The sequence below is a fragment of the Myripristis murdjan genome, chromosome 11, assembly GCF_902150065.1.
Source record: "Myripristis murdjan chromosome 11, fMyrMur1.1, whole genome shotgun sequence".
Taxonomy (NCBI): Eukaryota; Metazoa; Chordata; class Actinopteri; order Holocentriformes; family Holocentridae; genus Myripristis; species Myripristis murdjan.
This window is the reverse complement of record NC_043990.1, coordinates 13,245,105-13,267,382: the sequence shown is the minus strand read 5'-3', so window position 1 is coordinate 13,267,382 and position 22,278 is coordinate 13,245,105. Positions and strand designations below refer to the sequence as shown.

The following is a 22,278-nucleotide window of genomic DNA, read 5'->3' as shown; positions in this document are numbered from 1 at the left end:
AGGGAACTCCCAGTGAAGGATTAATGGAACCACAGCCAGTTGTGGTCCATGGAAACCTCAACTAACCCTTTCACCTTGAGAGAACTCCAACAAGTGATTTAAGTCCACTCTGAGAAGCTGCATCAAAGTGCAATTTGACTCCTCTACCCCTCCTTCATCTCTCCCTTCCTTCTGCTCTGGCTGAGCATTTGAAGACATGGATTCTGGGACCTACTTCCTCACTTCCTCCCTCCTTGGTTTCCTCTACTCTATCCAAACAGGATCCCTGCTTTCCTCCCAAACCAAAAAGGTGACCAAGGTGAAATCAGGCGGCTTGCTAGCCCCCCTCCTCCCCCTCAGACCTCTGTCTGCAGGTCAATGATGTCCTGCCCCACCAGAGGGATGGTGGTGCTGCTCTTTTCCCACTCCACTGAGTGCAGCTCCAGGGGTGAGGCGGCCAGGGGCTCCAAGTCTTTGCGCACCCATGCAGGGGGTGACTGTGGTATTCCCCGGACTCCCTCCCATGGCCTGTCCATAGGGGCTTGTTGTTTGTCCTGTAGAGGGACAATAAGGCAGCTCAGTATTGGTGTCACTCATCAACCCAAAGGCACTCTTGATTTAATTTATGTAAAGTAGGCTTCAGAGGGTACTTCATATTGTGACTTGACAATGATAGTAGCAGTCATATTATCATATGAGTGAGTTATTCCCTCCTGAGGCAAGTGTAATATTGGATGGTGTGTCTTGTTTATATAAATTTGAGATTGTGAGGTTGCATAAAAACACTCACGCTGTGGTTTGTTTTGTCACTTCCTCCTGAGGACACACTCCATCTCACAGACTGTAAGAAGGAAGGAGGGAAATGCATTCTCATTCAAATGGCCTCAGGGCAATGACAACCATCTTCTCAATAAAAAACAGTGGTTGCTCTTAAGGTCATTATTACACCACCAGCAAAGGTTCTATCCAAATTAAGAGCAAGAAGTCATGCTCAAAAGACGTTTTAAGTTATTTTACTTAGCTTTTTGTAATGTGACCGTCTTTTTCTGCATTCATCATAAATTAATTTCTTTCTGGAGATGAATGTTGATGATGTTGGCATGATATGTTACCTTGCTGTCAGAGGCAGGGGACTCTCTGTCTTTGTCAGCATGATGTAACTTTCGGTTTAGGTCCTGGAACATGTTCTGGTGGCGCTTCTTTGTGTGCATGATCTTCTACAGGAGACAAAGAAAAAAAGAAAAAATCTGTTATTAAAGTATATGCTCACCATAACACACTGAATGTATAAGATAGACCATTTGTAATCTCTTAAATAGACAAAATTTAAAGAACTTACCTCAAAATCTAGCTCAGCATAACGGGACTTCTGTCTCTGTAAGGAGAGGAGGACACAAAAAGAATATTTTTAGTTTAAAATACATATTGGAAACAAATTTTGGGAATGCATAAAAATTATTCTGCATGAGGTAAATCATCACATCCTGAAACCAGTGCTGTACCTCTAGGGAGCTCATGGACAGCGTGGAGATTGTCTCACTCTTGGACATCATGGAGTTCATGGACTCGAAGGTGTTCTCCAGGCTACTGTGGGTAATGTGAGACTCGCTGGACATGTTGTGGATATTCTGCACAGGTGAGTCTCTCTCTGAATACGACACGCTGACCTGGTCAGCAGGGATTGACTTGATCCCGAAGGCTGCCTGGGGTTCGGCGAAGGGTCCGCTGAGGTGCATCAACCTGCCAGGAGGCATCTGCTCCACATTGATGTTGTACTTTGCAGGGTCATCTTTGGGCTTGGTCCTCAAGGTGGAGGTAGTGTTGGGCATAAGGACATAACCACTACCATCAGGCAAGGTGCCCTCAGCCTGACCACGAGCAAGATCAGCGTCCAGCTGCTTGAAGAGCTCGCTGTCGCAGACATACACAGGTTTCCCACAGGATGGGTCGACACCTCCAGCCAGCCGACTCTTCTCTCTCTTCAGGGTGAGGGTGTGGCTAGAATACTCGGGAACGGCCTGCATGTGGCTCTTGTTGGGGTTGGATGGCAGGGTATGGAAGTTGGAGCCCATGGGAAGGGGTAGCTGAGGAGGGGGCATCTTCTCTTCGGAGGAACTCTTCATGCCTTTTAAGATAAAGAAGCAAGACAGTAAGTAAAAGTGTTACTCATGTACAACAGAGTGTAAATCATTCAGGCCCAGTTCTGAAGCACTTTGTCTGAAAGGCTGGTTTAATAAACACGCTTTTTGCCATGCACGATCAGATAGTTTAAGTGCATATCTCACAGAAATTGAATCTGAAATGGAAAAATGGTTAAGGGAAAATGAAAACAGGAACTGTAAAAGGGGCTTACCTTGTCTGTTGGAATCACCATCCTTTTCGAAATCAGACTGATAAAAGAAAAAAAAAAGGTTTTATCAGTGCATAATGCATGCACATATTCATTTAGGGATAAAACACAAGAAGCACTCAAGACATTAAAAAGGCAATAAGCCAGGAAATTTACCACAAGCTGGGTGTGGCCATTCTGAAGAGAACTGCCAGAATCTCCATTGCCGTCGTCCTTACGGTCGACTACTCTGCACTTTACAGCCTCTTGAACCTAATGGACAGGGGGAGAAGTCAGGAGATTGCCAGCTACATCCTAACCACACCTCATATAATCTTAACCTCTTTCATTTTATCTTAATTCCCCTCAGTTCATCTTAATTTTCAGTTTTCCCCTACCTCTCTACGCAGGATGCAGTGGACCATGACGATGATAAAGCCCTCCAGAGAGTCAAAGACAGCAAAGAGAATCTGGAACAGGGCAGAGCGGCGGTCGGTGATGGCCAGGACAGCAGACATCCAGGTGAGGGCCAAGAGAGGCAAAACGACACAGGAACTCCACAGTGACGCCCTTTAGGGTGAAAATACAACAGCATTTTGGATTAGACTTAAGCAATACAGCACAAAACGAGACTCACAACATTTCCCTCTTTCCCTCTTATTCACTGACAAAGCATTATTCTCGCTTGTTGTTTGATTCTTAGACTTGATATCAAAGCACATCATCAATACACCAGTAATGGCACTGATGAGGGTGATAAGCTCTGTGCTCTGGTCTACAGAGTAGATCAATAAGACCTACCCGGCTCTCTCCTTCAGCTTCACATCAGTGATGCCGTCCTTGGACACAAGCTTGTTGAAGACCAGAATACCAATGACCATATTCACCTGTAAGCAAGAGGGAACAGGGATGGGACAATGTAATGGTGAGAGATGCATTCCAATGCAGACTATCTCAAAGTGCATTATTTTTAATACAAAGTACTGTGATAGATGGAGATATTAAGGAATACAAACCAGCACAACAGCTGCAGCAGGACCAACGAAGGAGTAGAGGAGCCCGCCCTCGAGAGACAGCCAGCAGCTGGAGAGGACAGGAAAAATTTTAATATGTGAGCTATGAGAACTTTTCCAAAAAAAAAAAAAAAGTGGAGAGAAAAGAAGGCTGAAACTTACTAGTTGACAGTGCCGTATCCCTTAGCCTTGGTGAAACCCACAGAGACAGCCACCACCAATGCAGGAAGCCCTACAAGACAGACAATAAAAAGGAAGAGAAGAGTCACAATCTGGTGAGACAAAGAAGCACTTGCGGAAAGAGATGCAACAGAAATACAATAAAAAGATAGAAAGGAGCACAAAAGCAGGTGCTCTTACCCCAGCCTAAGCACAGAAAGCGCTTGCGGATAATGCGGTTGCGCAGACGACCAGTGACAGCCATGTAGGACTGCCAAGCTTCTGTCAGCACCCAGCAGAAAGAGGAGAGGAAAAAGAAGTGGAGGAAAGCGGCTACGAGAGTGCACACCACCTGAGGGAATCCAGAGGGAGGAAACGAGAGAGAGAGAGAGAAAGAGAGAGAGAGAAGGGGAAAATAGGAGAAACTATGTCAGGGGTGCTGTTTCAAAGCAAACGACTCCCAAAGCCGCGAGCTTCAGAAAGCTCGAAAAGAGGGGTTATGATTGGCTGGGACTGAGCCTTACCTTGTTGCGAGCCTGAGTTTGTCCAACGAGAATGAGGGCATTGGAGCAGATAATGGAGAGGCAGAAGTTGATGAGGATAACGGAGCGCTCGGAGCGAATGTACCTGGAGTTTTGCAGAAGGAGGAGAAAATCATGAATAAGTGACTGAGTGGAGTGAGGCAGGGGATTGAAGTGAGGACAGGAAAGATAAGCCACCCAAAGTTAAGAGCTGACATGGCTGCACTTTGCTCGTAGGGCACTTACTTCCAGACGGAGACGTAGATGTGATGAGGAGCAGCAGGGTGAGAGAGGAGACCCCACAGCCAACGATGAGAGTCACGGATGGGAGTAGTGCCTTGTCCATGATCTGCAGAGAGGAGACAAGAACATACATGCCTCTTAGAAAAAGATGCACTCTACTTACAAATGCACACACACACACACACACACCAAACTCCTACAAAAAGGCAGAGGAAACCCGTGCGGGGCACACACACTAACAAGGCTTCTGAGTGTATGTGCTATCTGGAATAGCAGACAGCTCCCTGTAGGGAAACAGTTGAATGGCACAATTAGGCCATAGCTGAGGCAAGGTGACCCCAAGGTGAACATGTCAGAAAGATGGAGCGGCCAGCTAAACACATGGTCGAGGTCACTGCGCTTCTCCACTGAGCTTTTGAGTCAGCAAATGAGGCGAGGAGGATACAGCACATATATCTCTCTCCACTAAGCAAGGAGGGGGGCTGCTTAATTCCCTTGTGGGATTGCTGTATTCTGTCATTAGTTTGAGCAGCCACAGCAACCTTCTAATTATCGACAGCCATTTTGAGCCTCTCTTTTCCCTTCCCTTTTAAAACTGTATTTTCTTGGTATGCTTGTGTAAGCGTGCAGTTGTGTCAGCCAGCAGCTTCTCGCCCGTCTCTGCAGGAGTGGACAGGTGGACCATTATCACCTGTGCATTAATCTGCCACCCCCTGCCCTGCTGATCTCTGACAGCAGCTTAGCGCCTGTCACTGCCAGCAGCGGCGACCGTCCCATGTCTCAGACAGCCGGGGCGCTGAACCCCTGGTGGCAGCCACGGAGAAGGGGATGTATCTACTCTGTCTTCCCTGCTGTTGATTCACCTGGAGGGCCGATGGCAAAACTGCAAACACGAGTCTCAACTCCCCTAGAAACCGCAAGGCCTTCCTTGACTGTCACACCTACAAACTCCAAAAAGCTAATTGGCTGTGCTGACTGCCTGCATAGCCTTTGTCTGTCTCACACCTACTCTAGTAGCTTTGGAGAGGATTTGAGTTAATCTAACACCTCTGATTAATCTCCGTCACCACGGAGCATGTGAGCTGGATGAAATCATAAGAGGTTAGGGATACGAATAGAGAAGCACTTGCTGTCAAATGGTGTGATTTTATTTTCTGATAACGGCTTGTAATGTGCCGAAGAGGAAAAAAAGGCGAGAAAGGGGTAAGTGGCTTGCTAAAGGTGAAAGAGAAAATGTCCTCAAATGTAATAAATTTCTAAGCGTTAAACTGGCACTGATAGAGCGGAGAAAAATAGAAACGGCTTTGGCCTTCATTTGATTTATAAAGGCCATAAATTGTTATAATGCTAGTGTACGCAACAAATGCCATCAAATGTGTTTGGCATCGTTGATGGCGTCTCAAACACCAAAATGGTAGAAGAATACAGAGCCTTGAAGGATTGTTCCTCTCTGTCTCAATCAGTGTGCTCCACATAGACCTTACTGATATCAAAGCACAGCTGGTGAAGTCCGGCCTACGGCAGCCAAAGACTAATTTAGTGTGGCAAATTTGTTTCGAAATCTATCCAACTACATCAGACGCCCCCAAAAACAGATGGCAGATAGCAGAGCAGTGAGCTGTCTTTTGCGTCTACCTTTATTGAATGTGGGGAAAAAATAACACAGGCAATACAGTATGCTCTGTGCACTCTCTTCCCAGTCTCTTTATCTGGGTTGATGCTTGCACCATGGGCCACTGAGTGAAACCCAGACAGCCAGTGTGACCTAAATATGAGGAATGTCTTCTGTCTGTCCTTGACCAAATCCCATGTTCTCATTTTCAATAAATCTGAACCAGGGAGGGGAAGCAAAAAAAATGAAGGGAGGGAAAAAAAATCCCACCAAGGAGCCCTTACCCAGTGCGCATTTTCATTTGTGTTTAAAACTGATTACCCAAAGCACACCACACTAATCAAGTTCTATTGGTCAAGGGCATCTGCTGGACTAACTAGGTGGGCTGCTCCCACCGGGCCATCATGTGTCCAACACACATTATCATGCAGGAGTCCAGAAATCAGAGCATAGAGAATGGGAGCTAAAACACTGCAGTATCTGGGTGTTTTTCCCATCTCTTCACTCCTCCTCTCCCTCTCTCTCTCTCTCTCTCTCTCTCTCTCTCTCTCTGTCTCTCTCTCTCTCCTGCTTCTTGCTGGTGTTCCTCATACAGCTCGCAGGCGGACATTATTGAAAATGTCCACAGCACACATCAAAGGATGGATGGAGAGGCGGGTGGGGGAGAGGAGGAACCATCAATGCATGACCAGACGTCTGTCTCTCATTGGTCAGCATCTCTGGCATTTTCAGAGTGAGACTTGCTGCTGTGGCCAAAGAAGTGGGAGGAGGAAGAAGGGTTGGAGGTAATCGGGGATTCAGAGATATTGGCAGACAGAATGATTGGCGCAGCTGCCTTTTTACTGTTGCGGGAGGTTGAAAGGAGGGAGTCTAATAAATACAGGAGGTACTGTTCACAGTAGCAACAGCTACACAAGTCAAATCTAGGATGTAAACAACAGGTTGGGAACAGCAAAAGCTGGAGCTGTTCGTCAGCGTCCTGTGCAGAGGAAAAATCTGACGCCCAAATTCACTTACACTGAATATTAGCCGCTGATATGCATAATAATGTGTTTGTGTATCCATTTGTATCATATGAGGAAAAATTAATGCACATTTAAACCACACAGTATAGAAAATATATACAATTCCCGCATTGATAAGGCTGGCATCTGTTGATTGTGATTGTCATTTTATGTGTAGCAGCAAACCCAGTTGCACATCATTTCTCTGACCTGGGGGGCTATTCAAAGGAGGGGGGGCACTGTGTGTGTGTGTGTGTGTGTGTGTGTGTGTGATTTTTTTCCCCCCTCAGCATCTCAGTTACCAAAAATCACACAGAACGAGTTTGCGCTGCAGAAGCCGTTACCAGGGCAACTAGAGAGTGACCTGCCTCAGAGGCGCACGGTCTACGGGGGAAAATTCCACATTGTCTTTGCGCAAAAAAAATACAGCTATGCGTAATGACAGAATTCAGTATTCAAAGCATCCAGCCCGCACTGCCAAGTTCTGCTGCTCAAACTCTGTATGCATATCCTTCGTTGTGCAAGATCATGCATATTCCATAAATGCATTTCAAACAGTCCAGAAAACAGACTGGTGAATCAGAAATGTTCAAGTGCAGAAATCACTGCCGATTGTATAAACGAATATTTTGAGATGTTTCTTTTAGATTTTATTATTATCATTTTTACTGATATCCCTATCAATAATATCATTTTCTCTGTTGTCTCTTTTTTGCCAATAGCCTAATGCATTTTTTTTCTGCACGCAAATGGCAATTCTAACTTAACAAGCCCCTGCAAAATCGACACGGCAATATGCAATTCACATTTCTTTTCGTTATTTTGAAACCTATGAGTCATTTCTGCATCTCAACATGTTGCTCAGTTATGCGCCTCAGTAAAATACCAGGCGATAATTCTTTGGTGGATGGCGCCAGAGACAAAGAGGGGCAGGGAGCGCTACAACGAATGGCTCGAAAACAACGACTAGGTTAACACTGCACCCCATTCACACAGCACAACATAAAGATATAGGAGGAAAAACTCGATGAACGGGCGGAACACTTACCGAGTCGAGGTTTATCCGCGCTAAAATGGCGAAGGTGGAGAGGCTGTCACACACGCATTTGGTTCTGAATGAATCAACGGGGACCGCTCTGCAGCTCCGAGCAGACCAAGACCCGAGCAGTGAGGAACTGCACAGGGAAGAGAGGGAAAGGCAAGGAGGTTAGGAGAGACTGCCCTGAGACCTGACAAAGCTCTCATCTGAACCCCTCTTAAGGGAAAACTGATTTTATTTCATATAGATTAAAAAAAATTATAATAATAAAGAAAAAAAGATCACATTTGGAATATTATGATGTGATATCCATGGGCCCATCAAGAGTGCAAATAATAAGTAGTCCAATGCAGAGGAATGCATGTTGATTATCAGTTTCCCATCTTGTTATTTTATATCAAATCCTATAACTGGTTCTGTGATGCTGTGTCAGAAAAACTAATATTTTTCAAATAAACTAAGGTGATCAGTGACATGCAACTCAGGAAAGACAAGCCTTGATGGCTATGACATTTATGAGATTAATAGCCATCTGTGCCATGATTCATGCTGATAGGCTCTCATAAATTGTATTATTAGCATAATCTTCATCATTTCTCCCAATGGGCAATCTTTCCTCAGTAGCACCAGACATGAGAGGATTGGCAACTCTTGCTCAGTGTGCTGAGGGGATAAAGGACAATGTGTTCCTTCTTTTGCAACAGAAGGTGATTTGGATGGGAATATGAAGACAGTCTGAACAATGATCACTTCTTCATAATGAGCGGTGCATTGTATGTCTACATTACACTATTCCTAACAAAAATGTTACCAGCGATGTTATTCTTAAAAATACTTGTTGTTACACTGGGTCTGTGCCAAGGCCTGACCAGATGAAAGTTGGGTACATTTTGCAGAAGAGAGCACTTCAATAATCCCATTTTACAAAAGATTTTAGCACACAATATTTTTTTTTTGCACTCTAAACAACCCCAAAACAACAGGGTGTGCTTGAATTTGGGCATCGTTCAAGTGCAGTGCTCACCGTTGTTTAACGAGATAAATTGGTTAAAATGTTTGAATCTATTATAAAACGTATATTTGCTCAGATGTTAACACATTAGGTGAAGTAACAAGAATGTACTACTGTGTGTAAACAGCAGCAGCGGATGCCACCAAGTAGAAAGCACAGAGAAAGTGAGGTGTGGAGCAGCGTCCTGGGGCTCCGACTGGTGAAAATACGATGCGATCACAGCCAGCAGCTCCAGCCCAACATGAGCCTGGTGCAGGCTGTCATGCATGGAGGGTCGCGGGGCAGATATATCATGGCGGTTAACAGGAATGGCATCTAGGACGGTTTAGTTACTCAGTTTAATGTGTGTTTTGTTATCTTGTTTGACTTTTCACATCATGCAGATGAGTTAAACGCTGTGTGATGAGGTGTGATGAAAAGTACACCCTGTTCATTCCCAGGAGGTAAAGAGAAGCTGCGGCTCCAAAAGGGCAGCTTGTACATTTGGATATGCATATGTGCAACCTTAAAAAGCTGCATAACCTTTTATCTGTATAGGATACATCTGAACACTGGTTCATGCTTATTGGTAGAGGACGGGCTCGTTGACTGTTTCCTGTTTTGCTTTAAACCAAACTGATCTGTCTCTGGAAATAAACATTGACCCGAACACAGACATTGGCCAGGGCTTCCTCCATCTGCCATTTCTACTGTCCATATATCCTGCCATTAATCACATCCATGCAAAATGAATCTAATTTTACCAGAGGAACATCATCCTCCCTTCTACAAGTATAGCCTATTAGTTACAATAAATCTCATCTTTCTCTTCTTCTTACTCTTTTTTTTCCAATCTTCAGTTCCTTTTTATTGCTTTTCTGTGTTGATAGTGGTGGTTATTGATGCTATAGTGTATGTAGGAAGGTGTTTGGGTTTGGGGGGCATGCAGGGCTGAATGCATTTTCTTTGCTTATCTGTTCTCCACAAGTGTACAAATCTATCTAAATGCAAATGGTCCACCTGTGTATGCTTCAGGAGGGCAAAGTGGGCCTGCGGCTGATTGATCCAAGCCAGGCCACTGGCAGCCCCATTTTCATAATTCATTCAAATGCATCTAAGCATGTTTAGGAACTCCCATACTCCGGAGCCATTAACCTCGGCAATGACAAATGAACATGGGAAACAAGCAAGAGAGGGAAGAGAGGGAAGAGAGAGGTGATTGTCTTTAGATTGATAATCTGTGGTCTGACCTATAGGGACCCTGCGATGAATTTACTCACTGATGTATGTAATGAGGTTCAGAGTGATGCCTGTGTGTTTGAATGCCCTGGATGCGGATGATTTAAAGTGACTGGGAGGAGCAGAGCGAGGAGTCTCTAAACTAGGGGAGCAACGCTGCTCTGAGCATCATTGAGGTTGTCATTTCTTAAATCTGTCATGCCGCGAGAATGAGAGACAGCTGAGCAAGCATGGCGCTTCTGGCTTGGAGAGATGGGTCAACGTGCTGCGGTGTCACTCTGTCCTCCTTGTCGCGAATGATTGACATAAAAAATAGATGCAACATTATTACTCTCTCACTCTCTGGTGAGTGGCTAGGGGGCCTGAATGCTCATATGCAGTGACAGATGCAGGACTGAAAGGACCTCGTCGGCGAGCAAGGAGATAAACAACGCCAACAAACGTAATCGCCAGATGAGCTGACAAGGCCACCCGGGACAGAAAATAGATATGATTGATGGGTATGCACACATCAAAGAGGAAAACAATCTTAATCACTGCTTACGTTTCACTCTCGTCCCAGGAAAGGCAGGTCTCATTGATAGTGCCCTGTAAGAGAGGCAAGAGAGAAGGCGGAGTGAGGCATCACTAGAAAAAAGAGGGAAATGTGTAGGTTTGACGTGCGACCAGTGCACAGTTGGAGCAGCGCACTATAAATGTGTGAGATGCAACAGCTTGCTAGCAACCACCTGCCCACATTTCTCGCCACCATCCTCCGCCATAGATGCCCTAAACTAAAAACAGCTTCTTCTCAGCCACCAAAAGTCCTAACTGCGCATGATTATTCATAATTACCCATTCACTGGTTGGTTCTGCTGTGATCTTTGCAGGTTTCAACTGACACAAGTAAAAGTAAAAGTCGCAGTAACACTGCAAATGTCAACAAAATGTCAAACTCTCTGTATCACGGTGAGCAAACAACCAGAGGGGTGGTGGTAGTTTTTGTAAGACTCGATTAGATGAGTAACTACTGAGCACTTACATTGTGGAGGTGGGGGAAGTTAATCTCAACAGGGGATGACAGGAGAGTTGGTGTGGGCTTGACAATCACTGTCACCACCTTGGAGTTGAGCAGAGTGGTGTTACTGCAGAGAGAGAGGAGAGAATATAATCAGTGTGGTCAAAATGAGGCAATGCAGTCAAGGTTTGATGCATGACGATAACTTTTAACATCAACAATCAAGAGATTAGTTGCTTTTATATGTGAGCCAACATTTTACGACTTGAAAGTACATCTAAAACTCATTTAGTTGTGGCTTGCTGTCAGTCCTTGCATCCAAAGCTTAGACAATAAATGTCAAGAGTGAAAAAAATCACTATGTAAAAGTAAACTCATTAGTAGTGAGACTGTTTTTCAGCAGGGGGTGCCATGCTGCAATTACAGAGTAGGCCTTTAATAGACCCCTTAAATCTTATGAAAGAGTAACAGCTGCATTACCTCTGGAAGGACAGGAGGGAGGCAAGGTTCCTGTAGAGGACGATGCCAGTCACAAAAGCAGAGGTGCCGTCTGGAAAAAAAAAACAAATATGCATGCTCAGACTCAATTTCATAAGACTGCCAAACAGCTGATCATAATATTCTCTTTTAAACAATAATTTGTTTGACTGTTGTTACATTTATGCAATGATGAATCATTTTAAAGGGAGGAAGGTGAGAGTACACATCTGGCACTTCAGTATTTCTACCTAATTTCAGTACTTGAGTTTCAGGATTGATGTGTAAGGATCTTACCAGACTGATCAATGGACAGAGCATCACGAGACACTGTAATCTTTTCCTCAGAGGTTCTGACCCAGTCCATCATTCCCCTCCAGCCCTTCACAGGGAAGGTGAAGTTGGAGTTTGTGGTGGTGGGGCGCTTATGGATGCTCAGCACTGGGAAGGACAAAGAGAGCAAGGCCTTGTCAGTAAGAAGCACTGGTGATCTCTGAGTCTCTAATTCTACACAGTCTCATTTAATGCCCAGGCTCTGTTGGCTGAGGAGTCGTCTGAATGAATGAATGAACTGTAGCGAATGGCGCCAAGGACACTTTGGTGCCATGTGCCATGTGTGTCTCACTGGAGGAGCTATTTGCTACTAAATCCTGTGAGAATGTCACCTTTACTAAGCCAAAACAGTGAGCAAACTTCCTTGCACAAGACAGAAAGAGCGGTTCAGGCTTTACAGAAGTTTACAGTTTTTTATCTGTGTGCCGCAGATCATGCATTTGGGTTTGTGTTTGTGTTCGTGTCCACAGATAATCTCGCTAACTACTAGAACTACCAGCATAAATGTCTTTTTGTGCACAGCAGTGACTGTATGATGAAGAACTGCTCATGGTGTATTATATTGGAATCATACAGTAATTTATTATTTATCATGTAATTGGCTACTGAGTCTCTCCCAAGTTTTTTCTCAGCACATAGTGTAGCCTACAGCCCAACAAAAGGGGAGATATGCCTCGCTGAGAGCTGAGAAGTCATATACATGTCATACTGTCATTATGATCAGATGCCCAGGCTGAATAATATGTTGATGATGGCATCAGTAATATTGTATAGCTGATGGAGTTGCCGCTGAGTCAAAGTGATAACTTATGCATTTTGCTGCATATATGGACTCCCATTCACTGTCATGATTAAGATTGATGCACTCTCTGGCTGCAGAAAGGACAAATCACTCTGACTAGACATAAGCAGAGAACAGCTGGCAGAGGAAATTAGGGCTCACCTAAATTCTCTGTGACTTCATAAATGTCCTGAAAGCCACTCATTTGCATCCCAATCATGTTAACAAAGTCCTCAACAAGGCGCAGGAACTCCTTGACGCTAACGCCCATCTGGATGAAAAGCAGATGGGAAGGGGAGGAAGGAAGGGTTAGAAGTTAAAGGGGGGTTGTAATGTACAATTTTCACAGCAGGTTTTATTAAGCAATTAGGCAAGACTACCATTTATTGAGAGAAAGAGCAATGTGTCTGTAACTGCATCTCTTGTTTTTATGTCAGCAATGCGACTTGCTCTTATTCCTCCACAGCACCAAGCACTGAAGGAATAAAACAAATAAACTACAGATACAGCTGCTATGCAACCTCGGAACTTCCTTAGAGCCATAAATGGGCAGGCTGTTGATTCATACTCAGGTTTTTTTGTCCTTTCCCTCTCTCATTCAGTGGAAGGAAGGGCTAACTCACTTGCGTGTGTCTGACGCAGAACTGCAGCTATGTGGGCGCAAGGAGCGCGCATGTATGTGATGCACTGTCTGTGTTCCCTTTACAACTGACATTGGCATGTAGGCTTGCATAGAGACACAGATTGGAGGGTGGGCGTAGTGATTCTCCCTGATTTTATCTCACTCTTTCTCTTTTTCGCCTCCAAGCGTTAACACCTTTTGCCACTCTGGCCTTGGTAATTCACCATCCAGTTTCAGTTAGTGTACAGATATTCATTTGGTTTGTGAACCACAGACTGTATTTATTTATTTACCTCCTTATAGTTTGTACAGGAAACTAGATGACTAGGAACATTCTTCACTTTGATATATAGGAATACTGATAGTATACAAATCATTATTAAATCAGAGAAAACAATGCCAACAGGTGGTCTTATTGTCATGATAGACAAACTATGAGAAAAAAATGTGAGAAAATAAGACTAATGGATGTTTAGTGTCTGTTGTACAAGTGGCGTAGTAGAGCTGTGATGTGGTTTTATGGATCTAAACAAGTCTGTAACACCACTAGCCAGGGATAGTGCTAGATAATTGGATGGTTTCTGGACATCTGCTGCATTTTCCTCTCATTCTTGTCTCATCTGAGCTCATTTCAGCCCTCAGTGTTGTATTCCCATTGCAGTCTATCTTATATAGTACCCGGGTGAGTAAGAAGGGCATTTGGGTTTGGGAGTATTAATCAGAGGAAGCACACCAGTCTCTGTCACTCTTCCCTCTTCATTTTCACAGTCACACACTGCTCCCGTCAACTCGCCAAATACACATAGAAAACTTTGTGTCCTAATTTGTCAAACACACACTCATCCCATCACAGGAATGTTAGCATAACAGACTTATTTTCTTCACCACTCGCGTTGGCACTGGTGTGCTTATATGCACACACACACACCCTCTTATCACTTACCAGCTGTGCCTCCTCCCATTTGTCACGATGCTCCTCCTTCAGTAAGTTGCTGATGGTCTGGACATAGTTCTGTAGATCATTAATGGAGGCAGAGGTGTGAGAGGATACCCAATGCAGCCTAATTAAAGTCTACTTTTGATCACAGGAGCAGGAGGGTTTTTGTTATTATTATTTTTAAAGCTATATATAAAAAAAAAACTCTAATATTTAAGTGTAGACTGCATCATCAAAAAAAAAAAAAAAAAAAAAAACCTAGCTTGTTAACTGACCAGACAACACGTCAGCTTACCTCCACATCAGCGTTGCTAAATCTCATGCTGGTGCCCTGGTACAGCTCAGTGGTGTTCTTAAGGATTTCGATGATGGCCAGCAGGTCTCCACTGTACCTGGCCCCCTCATCTGAGGAGAATCTCAGGCGTGAAATCACCTCAGAGACTCCGTCCACTGCCTGCCCTGTCTGAGCCTTGGAGATGTAGTCCTGAGTCTGCAGGAGGAAAGATGACATTCTCTGGCTTAAGTACACCTCTGGGAAATTAGTGATATGTGAGAACACAACAGATGAGGCATTTAGCATTTTAATTAGGATACTTGTGATAATGATTTTCCATCCTGGGTCAACAGACTTACCAGCATCTGAATGGTCTCATAGTTCTTTGAGACACACTTGACGTGAGTTGGGTTCTCCCAGAAGGCAAGACCTACAGCGTCGAGGGTGCACCGGCGCAGGACCAAACCTGGTAATGAGAGAAGGTACATATGGTTGGGATGATGCAGGATTATAAACAAATATGTCCAAATATAAGTAGTCAAAAGGTCAAGATGAAGAACTTGCAGTGTTGTACACATTCATCAGCAGAGTTTGTGTTAAGCCAAGTAATTCATGTGTTGCATTCACATTATAAATGATTTATACTGAATGCATGATTGCAAGTGTATTGGTTGTTTGAGCTTATGCAGTCCTCAAATTAAATATTATTGTTGCAGTACCTGAGGCATCAGCAGGACACACAACTGCAGCCATGTCTCCAGCAGGGGTTCTCTTCCATACAACATCTCCTGTGTTCTCCTCGAGACAGATCTCATGGGGCTCTAAAAGGTTGCAAAAATCATATGTGATTTTGTGTCACAGTATTGGTTAATCTCATTCATAGCAGTGTGTTAGAGGCACTGACCTGGGCATCTTCTCTCATTGCAGCGCCTCTGCTCTCCCTTCTCACCAGGGCAAGGTTCGCCACCATGGAAAGGCCCATCACAGACCCTGTGCCTCTGCTGGATGCCCCCACCACAAGACTTACTGCAGCTGGCCCAAGAACTCCATGGCTGCCAACGCCCATCAACTACAGAGAGAGAATAATGCACACCATGAACTCTGACATCTGATATATCTATCATCAATATCAAAATTAGTTTCTTTACTTTTTGGACAGAAGTTACTGTTATCAGAGTGCATACTAAAACTAGGACGATGTTTATTTACCGGGACACTCTTTCAAGAAGCAGTTTGCTGTCTCCCTCGAGTTGCCATGGCACTCAGAGCCTCCATAGGACGGCCCGTTGCATTCCCGGGTTCTCTGCCTGGTACCATTGGAGCAAGATGCAGAGCATGCGCTCCAGGCAGACCAGTCGTTCCAGTATCCATCCACTAGAGGGAAGCAGAGTGGTGGGTATGCAGAGAGTGAGCGAATACAAGGACAAGACAGAGCCTCAGGCCACAGGCATCACATCACACTCACTGATGCTATTAACATTTCACATGACCTAGTTTGACTGAGTTTGAGTGCAACAGAAAGTTGAAGCTCAGTTGTTTGTCCTTCACGTTGTACCACAGGTGCCTCTCAGTCTTGAAGGCCCATTGTCCTCAGGACTAAAATCAAATCACAGTCACTATGCGGATTAAGAGTGCTATAGTGTATTTACCCAATTTTGTACCATAGTGGAATAAAGCACAGGATTAATTCAATGCACCATGTGAAACTTAATAGCATTTCAAACACTATTTTGCATGCATTCATGAGTCAGAATATGACTGAGCATAGAAAAGTAGTTGACAAGAAAAACATTCAAATACATATTATATTTAAAGATTTAATTTGGGGGGAAAGCAGTCTTGAAAAGATTAAAGTGAGTAGCCTGAGAAGAAATGCTGCCCTGAAAGATGGGAAAATTGATAGGGCGAAGTGCAAGGTCTTTTTTAAACATTCAAAATTGGTCAAAATACATATTTCTGTCATGTTAAATAGACTATTAAAGATGAATCAATTTTCAAAGCCCCTCAATTTCAAATGAAAAGTGTAATCATTTCTCAGTAATGACTTTGGCCAACAGCTCATCCCCAGATATACAGTAGGTGTTTAGTGTGGCGCATAGACCCATCTGCTGGTGGCAATATGAAATTGCAACAAGGCAATATAGTGGGATGGTTACAGTAAGTAAAAACAAATTATTTTCTTGATAGGAGCACACAAATAATTATGATAATGACCCAACCATCAGTGGGGAAAATGCAATGCTCAAATTGTAGTTGTGAGTTTAAAACTAGTAAAGTCCTCTCAGTGCACAACTAGGTGAACTAAGGGTCTAATATATTGTGTGGTCATGGGGGTGGGGGGTGTGAGTCACCACCGGTTATTATAAAGCCACTGACTAATGCTCAGACACATTTTCTCTGTAGGTGCGTCAGATGTAATGTCAGCCTGCTATCACTGCAGCTGTTGGTAATGGTGGTGATGCTATTAAGCGGCTTAATTGGCACTCTGGTATGAATCAGTTAGTAGGATGAATGAGGGGTCAAGTATCATAGTCAGAGTCAATTTTCATGAATTTGCAAATTTGGTGTGGCAGGCAAACACATAGGGCAAGGGAAATAATGTTCATTATTGCATGACAATTTTGATTTCAAAGGGGAAAAATTGTTTCTACTGTGTTTTGTATCATATATCATATCATATCATATCATACTTTTATTTTCAGCACTTGAATAAATCAAAGATATCAGATGTTTTCAGTGATTTAACAAAGATATCTGACTCACCTGGGCAGACAGCGATGTTGCAGAACTTGGTTTGTTTGTTTGGGCCGCCGCAATGCTCTCCTCCATGCTGGGGCTGCCTGCACACGCGGGAACGGTCACGGTAACCACGACCACAGGTGGAGGAGCAGAGGCTCCAGGGGGCCCACTCATCCCAAGCACCGTGAACTGTGCATGAATCAGAACATTAAACTTTGTTTGTTTGCAGCTGGTATTATGACGAGTACTGTCTCCACTTTCTGAGGACGTTAAGGGATATTCAGAGGGTGCATGTTTTGTAAACTGTCCACTAGGTGGAGCAGTGCTCCACACGCTTAGTCTGCAAGTCTGCAAGTAAAAAATATTAGGGACTTCTTTCTGATATTGATTTGCAACCACTTTCTGTACAATCTACATCACAGATTTTGAAATTTAAAAATCCTTCTTGAACTCGTCTCTTTTCTCTTTAATTCTATCTCCAGCTCTGTGATTGGTAATGATTTAACGATTAACTTTTTTTTTTTTTTTTTTTTTTTTTTTTTTTTACCTGAATTCCTGCATTCAGTGTAATTCATGAAAGGAGTAAGTGTCCCTAATACTTTGTATATTAAGTGTGTATCAAACTCTGCCTTCACTCTCTCTGTCTCTGACTCTGTCTCTCTCTCTCACTGTCACACACACACACTCTTTGAGCCAGAATTCAGGCACTAACCAGGGCAGACAGCTGTGTTGTTGCAGGGCCGGTTCTCACGAAGGGGTCCGGTGCACTGGGTGGCATAGGAGGAAGTGACACAGAAACGGGTGCGACTCTGCCAGCCCTCCCCACAAGTAACTGAGCACACGCTCCAGGGAGACCACCCGTCTGGCACGGCAGCTTCTGAAAAAAACAGCATGGATTGCCATGTCAGTACAGATCTGGAGAGCTAAATCCAAACCACTGTACAGTTGTTAAGAAACTCTGACTGAACTTTGTCACGCTGCATTGTTTTGTCACATTTAGTTTCTATTATTAAATTCATTTTTTTGATTGTTTATTTTGAGGAAGAATGCTCCTATGAGCCCCTTGTAGTTTTGAAAATCTCACTGACATGATATGTAATTGTTTCCACTTCTTCTATTTCTACACACGTAACTACACTACTTGCTGTAAAACTCACCTTAAAAAAACTTTGGAACAAGACTTTCTGAATCAGGCTCATCTTACCTGTTAGGGTTCCAGTAACACCTTGGTTTGGCTCTTCAGTGTTGTCTCTCTTCAAGCCAATGATGGATCGCAGAGCTTGGCTCCTGGTGCGCACTTTGCCTGTGAGAATATAAAGAATGAGTGACTTCTGTATTGACCTAAGACTGCTGCTGGCTAAGTGTTGCAAAATATATAGCTGACAGGTGGGCTCACCAATGCAGGGCTGATTGTTGCAGGCCCGTCCTTCTTCAGCCACACCCTCACATGCACTCTCGTCTGGCTGACAGGCTCGGTTGCGCACCTGGACTCCACCGCCGCACTCCTGGCTGCACTCTGACCAACGGCTCCAGCCACTCCAGCCCTCTGCAGGAAGAGATGAGGAGAGCAAAGGAGTGAAGAAATGAAGGTTAGCAGGTGATGAATTGCATGGGATTATTATCTGGTTATACTGGTCATGGTAGTTTTTAACTGTTACTGAAAACAAAGAGCAATAACTACATTTCAAAAGCATTCCAAAAGTAAATGAACAGCTCAGATGTGTAGCGTTTCTGATTCTGTGAAGTCCATCACATTGCAATAATAAAAGCAATCTTAAAGAAGAGTTAAGCAATCTGACAGTAGTGTATAAAGTAAACTTCCCTGTGCTGAGGACATGCTGTATGCTGCCAGACATGTCCAGACTGCAACGACAACAACTGTTTTAGGTGGCACTGTTTAGTGGTGGTTGTCCTTTGCACCTTTTTATCTCGCCATAATTAAAATGTCAGTCTCACTGCAAGAGAATTCCAAAGCGCTATTGAACTTCAGGTGAACTGATATATCTATAAGCACAGGAAGTGAGTAATACTTGTGTTATGTTCAGGGTGAATATTGGAGAAAATGGACAAGGCTGACTGATAGTGAGCAGAACCAAGCACTCAAGTCGATAGAGGTTCCATTTGAAATGGTGATTGTTTGCTTTCAACCACTGGGTGTGAACGGCAGCGGAGTGGTGTGTAAGGCTGGCTGATGTGTTGCCATGGCTACCACAAGTGCTGCGCTTCGATTTCCACTGCCAGCTGACTGTGAGGGCTTTGTACTCTTCTCTGCCCCCCACCTCCCCTCACCTACCACATACACACTCTGTCTCCCACTAAAACACCTACTCCTTAAAGATTTTGCAAAGCTAACATGCCTGCCTGGTGCTGTGTGCGGTCCAGGCAGCCTCGCCACTTAAGCTTGAAGAAGCACCGATATATTTCTCTAACACCTTTGATTTACTTTCAATTACTTTGGGGCAGTGGAGGGCACATTCGCTGCCTGTGCCCCTGTTCTGCATTAATGGATCATTACCCTCAACAGCCCCTCAGACACAAACAGGGGCTAATGGAAAAGAGCGGGACTGAAGACAGCCCATGTCGCTGTGGTGCTCTTGAGAACAACCCCCCCCATGCAACCACACAACATTCAGGTCTGGTGGATATCATTACAAAACAACAAACTTGGGGGATCAGAAAGTTCTTGTTTGTTTCTTTTGAGGTGAGCTGTTGTGATGGACCTCTTGGGGTTTTTTTTATCATCTTGCTTGCACTAAGAAAAATATGCTCTCTGTGAAAAAACTGCATCTGTGCATATGTGTCAAACTTACTGATGATCTCAGCATCACGTCCATTGTCTCTGGGGATGGGAAGGCATTTCTCAACGTAGACACCGCCCCTGTAGCAGCTGCCTGGCTTCCTCTGTGGGGTCTCCCAGCATTGGCAGGGGGTGTTCATGATACCGCAGGCGTTATCAGGGGTGCTGCTGGACAAACACTTCTCCTGCCACTGACACAGCATGTTGCAAGCGGGCATACTTGGGTTCCTCTTTCCTACAACCAGAAACTCAGCCTTGAACTCGCTCACATCATGCTCTCCCTCCAGCATCTCCAGGCTGTGTCTTGGGGCCACCTTGCGAACCTGCAGGAACTGCTTGCTCGACTCCAGGTAGGTTATGTTGGTGGAAGCGTCGCACAACCGGACCACCTCATCGAAGCTCTCCATGCCCAGGTAGGTGCGGGAGGTTTCAATAAAGGAGTCAAACTGGAAGGTCTTGATGACGCGGGGGACACAGGAGTCAGTGGGCTTGGTGATCTTCATGTAGACAGTGTAGCGGCGTGGGTCAGGGTTCTGGAGGGTCCAGGAGCATGGTGCGGAGGGCAGGGCGACAGTCGAGGTGAACACACCGAAGAAGCGGCTCTGCTCCAGGGTGGCGCAGGTGGCAGAGGCTGGGCCAGAGGGAGTGCAGGAGGTCAAACCGAAGAAGAGCAAGACAAGGGCCACGCACGGGCCGGAAAGAGCTGACCACGCCATTGGGTCGGCTTAGCTAGACGATGTTGTTCTTGATTGTTGGCTTAACCTTCTTTTTTCTTTATCTTCTTTGCTGCAGTGTTACTTCAGTTGCTTCAGATGTTTTGACTGATCACGGTGAGCCGCTTTAGAACTGGATTGGGTTTGTAGACTTCAGTGAATCAGACAGTATATCATGTCTGTTTCAGAGAGGGTGCTGTGGGGCAAGAAGAGAACAAAAATCCATTAGTCAATGTGATGCAACATTTCAATAATGAGAACAGATCATCAGATATCACAGCATTCACAGCATGTGGGAAAATAGTTTTCTCATGATGCTCACTAGAAGTTAGTAGAACAGGACAATATTCCCCTGATCACTTGATTTTTGTGCAGCTCCCCCACTGTAGAGGTTTGACTGATCAGTTACATGGTATGTTTCACAGCAGATTCAGTGATCTAAAATTCCCAGACTTTGGGACATAATTGCTCTTGTACGGCAATTACAGTCCTTCACAGCAGGCCGGTATCTCCAAGCTCTTGCTCTTTCCTCCCACACACTGAACAGCCGCGATCCAAGTGCGTCAGACTGACGTCCACAGAAGCATTGCCATTGGCAACCACAGACGCTTATCAGTTCTGTTATTTATACAGTGCAGTGCTTTTGTGCAGTAAACAAGATTCATGGTGACCATGGCAAAAACACAATTAACTACCTTGCCTTTGCATCCCACTGATTTCTTGTGTACCTGTTACATACCAGTGCATAAAGTAGAGAAAGATGTCATACAAATGACTGACTGTTCTGCAACTGTTAATGCAAATGCATTCATGTTAAGGCAGATGCATGCATTTGAATGCAGCACACAAAATATGTCAGTTATTTTTCAATTTGTTCCCTCATTATGCTACTCTATAGAACATGCTCTTGCATCCTGTGGAGACAGTGACCTGCCATTGGTCTGTTGTGTCTTAACTAACTAAGCCAGGAGGAAGAGCATACAGAATCAGTATCAAGGTCCGTGTGACTGACTGAACCAACTGAGGTTACTAGACCTGTTCCTGTTGCTCAGCAACAAGTTTCACATGTTTACAGGATTATTATTCCCTCTTCTCAGATATTCAAAGGCAGTCTTTTTTGCTAATGATTAATGTCAGAAGAGTAAATCAATATAATTGTCCACTACTTAAGTGAAATGCACAAAGCATCATTAGCAGTCAGAGGCTGAATATCTGCATGAAGGAGGGTTGAAATATTCTGTGAGGCTTTACAATTAGTGAATGTAATTGCTGTATGCAACAATGTGGCTAATCATAAAAAATGATGGATGCAGAGATACAGCAAAAGAATATGGGCATGAATTTGTACTTATAGCGACGCTCACTTTGAAAGGCACCTGCACTTTTCAGGCAGACAACTCGTAATTACGTTCCTCACATCATCTCTTTTCCCACTCCTCCCTCCCTTCCTCTTTCCTCTCACTGAGCAACAGAGCAAAG

General features: G+C 44.3%; 1 protein-coding gene across 1 annotated transcript; it reads right to left on the bottom strand.

Annotated features, from left to right (window-relative positions):
- Positions 1-213: 213 nt before the first annotated feature.
- On the bottom strand, positions 214-20,802 carry LOC115367825 (adhesion G protein-coupled receptor B1-like). Its single transcript, XM_030063757.1, is given in 32 exon segments — positions 214-533; positions 770-820; positions 1,092-1,196; positions 1,319-1,354; positions 1,482-2,104; positions 2,333-2,369; positions 2,486-2,581; positions 2,707-2,878; positions 3,110-3,195; positions 3,325-3,391; positions 3,484-3,553; positions 3,682-3,832; positions 4,005-4,107; positions 4,248-4,269; positions 4,272-4,350; positions 7,909-8,035; positions 10,674-10,717; positions 11,151-11,253; positions 11,607-11,676; positions 11,901-12,044; positions 12,880-12,988; positions 14,283-14,351; positions 14,572-14,766; positions 14,910-15,016; positions 15,270-15,371; positions 15,455-15,619; positions 15,760-15,924; positions 17,314-17,478; positions 18,002-18,163; positions 18,494-18,592; positions 18,686-18,835; positions 20,100-20,802. Coding segments are annotated over 32 exon segments (4,575 nt in total). The 3' UTR covers positions 214-335.
- Positions 20,803-22,278: the final 1,476 nt, after the last annotated feature.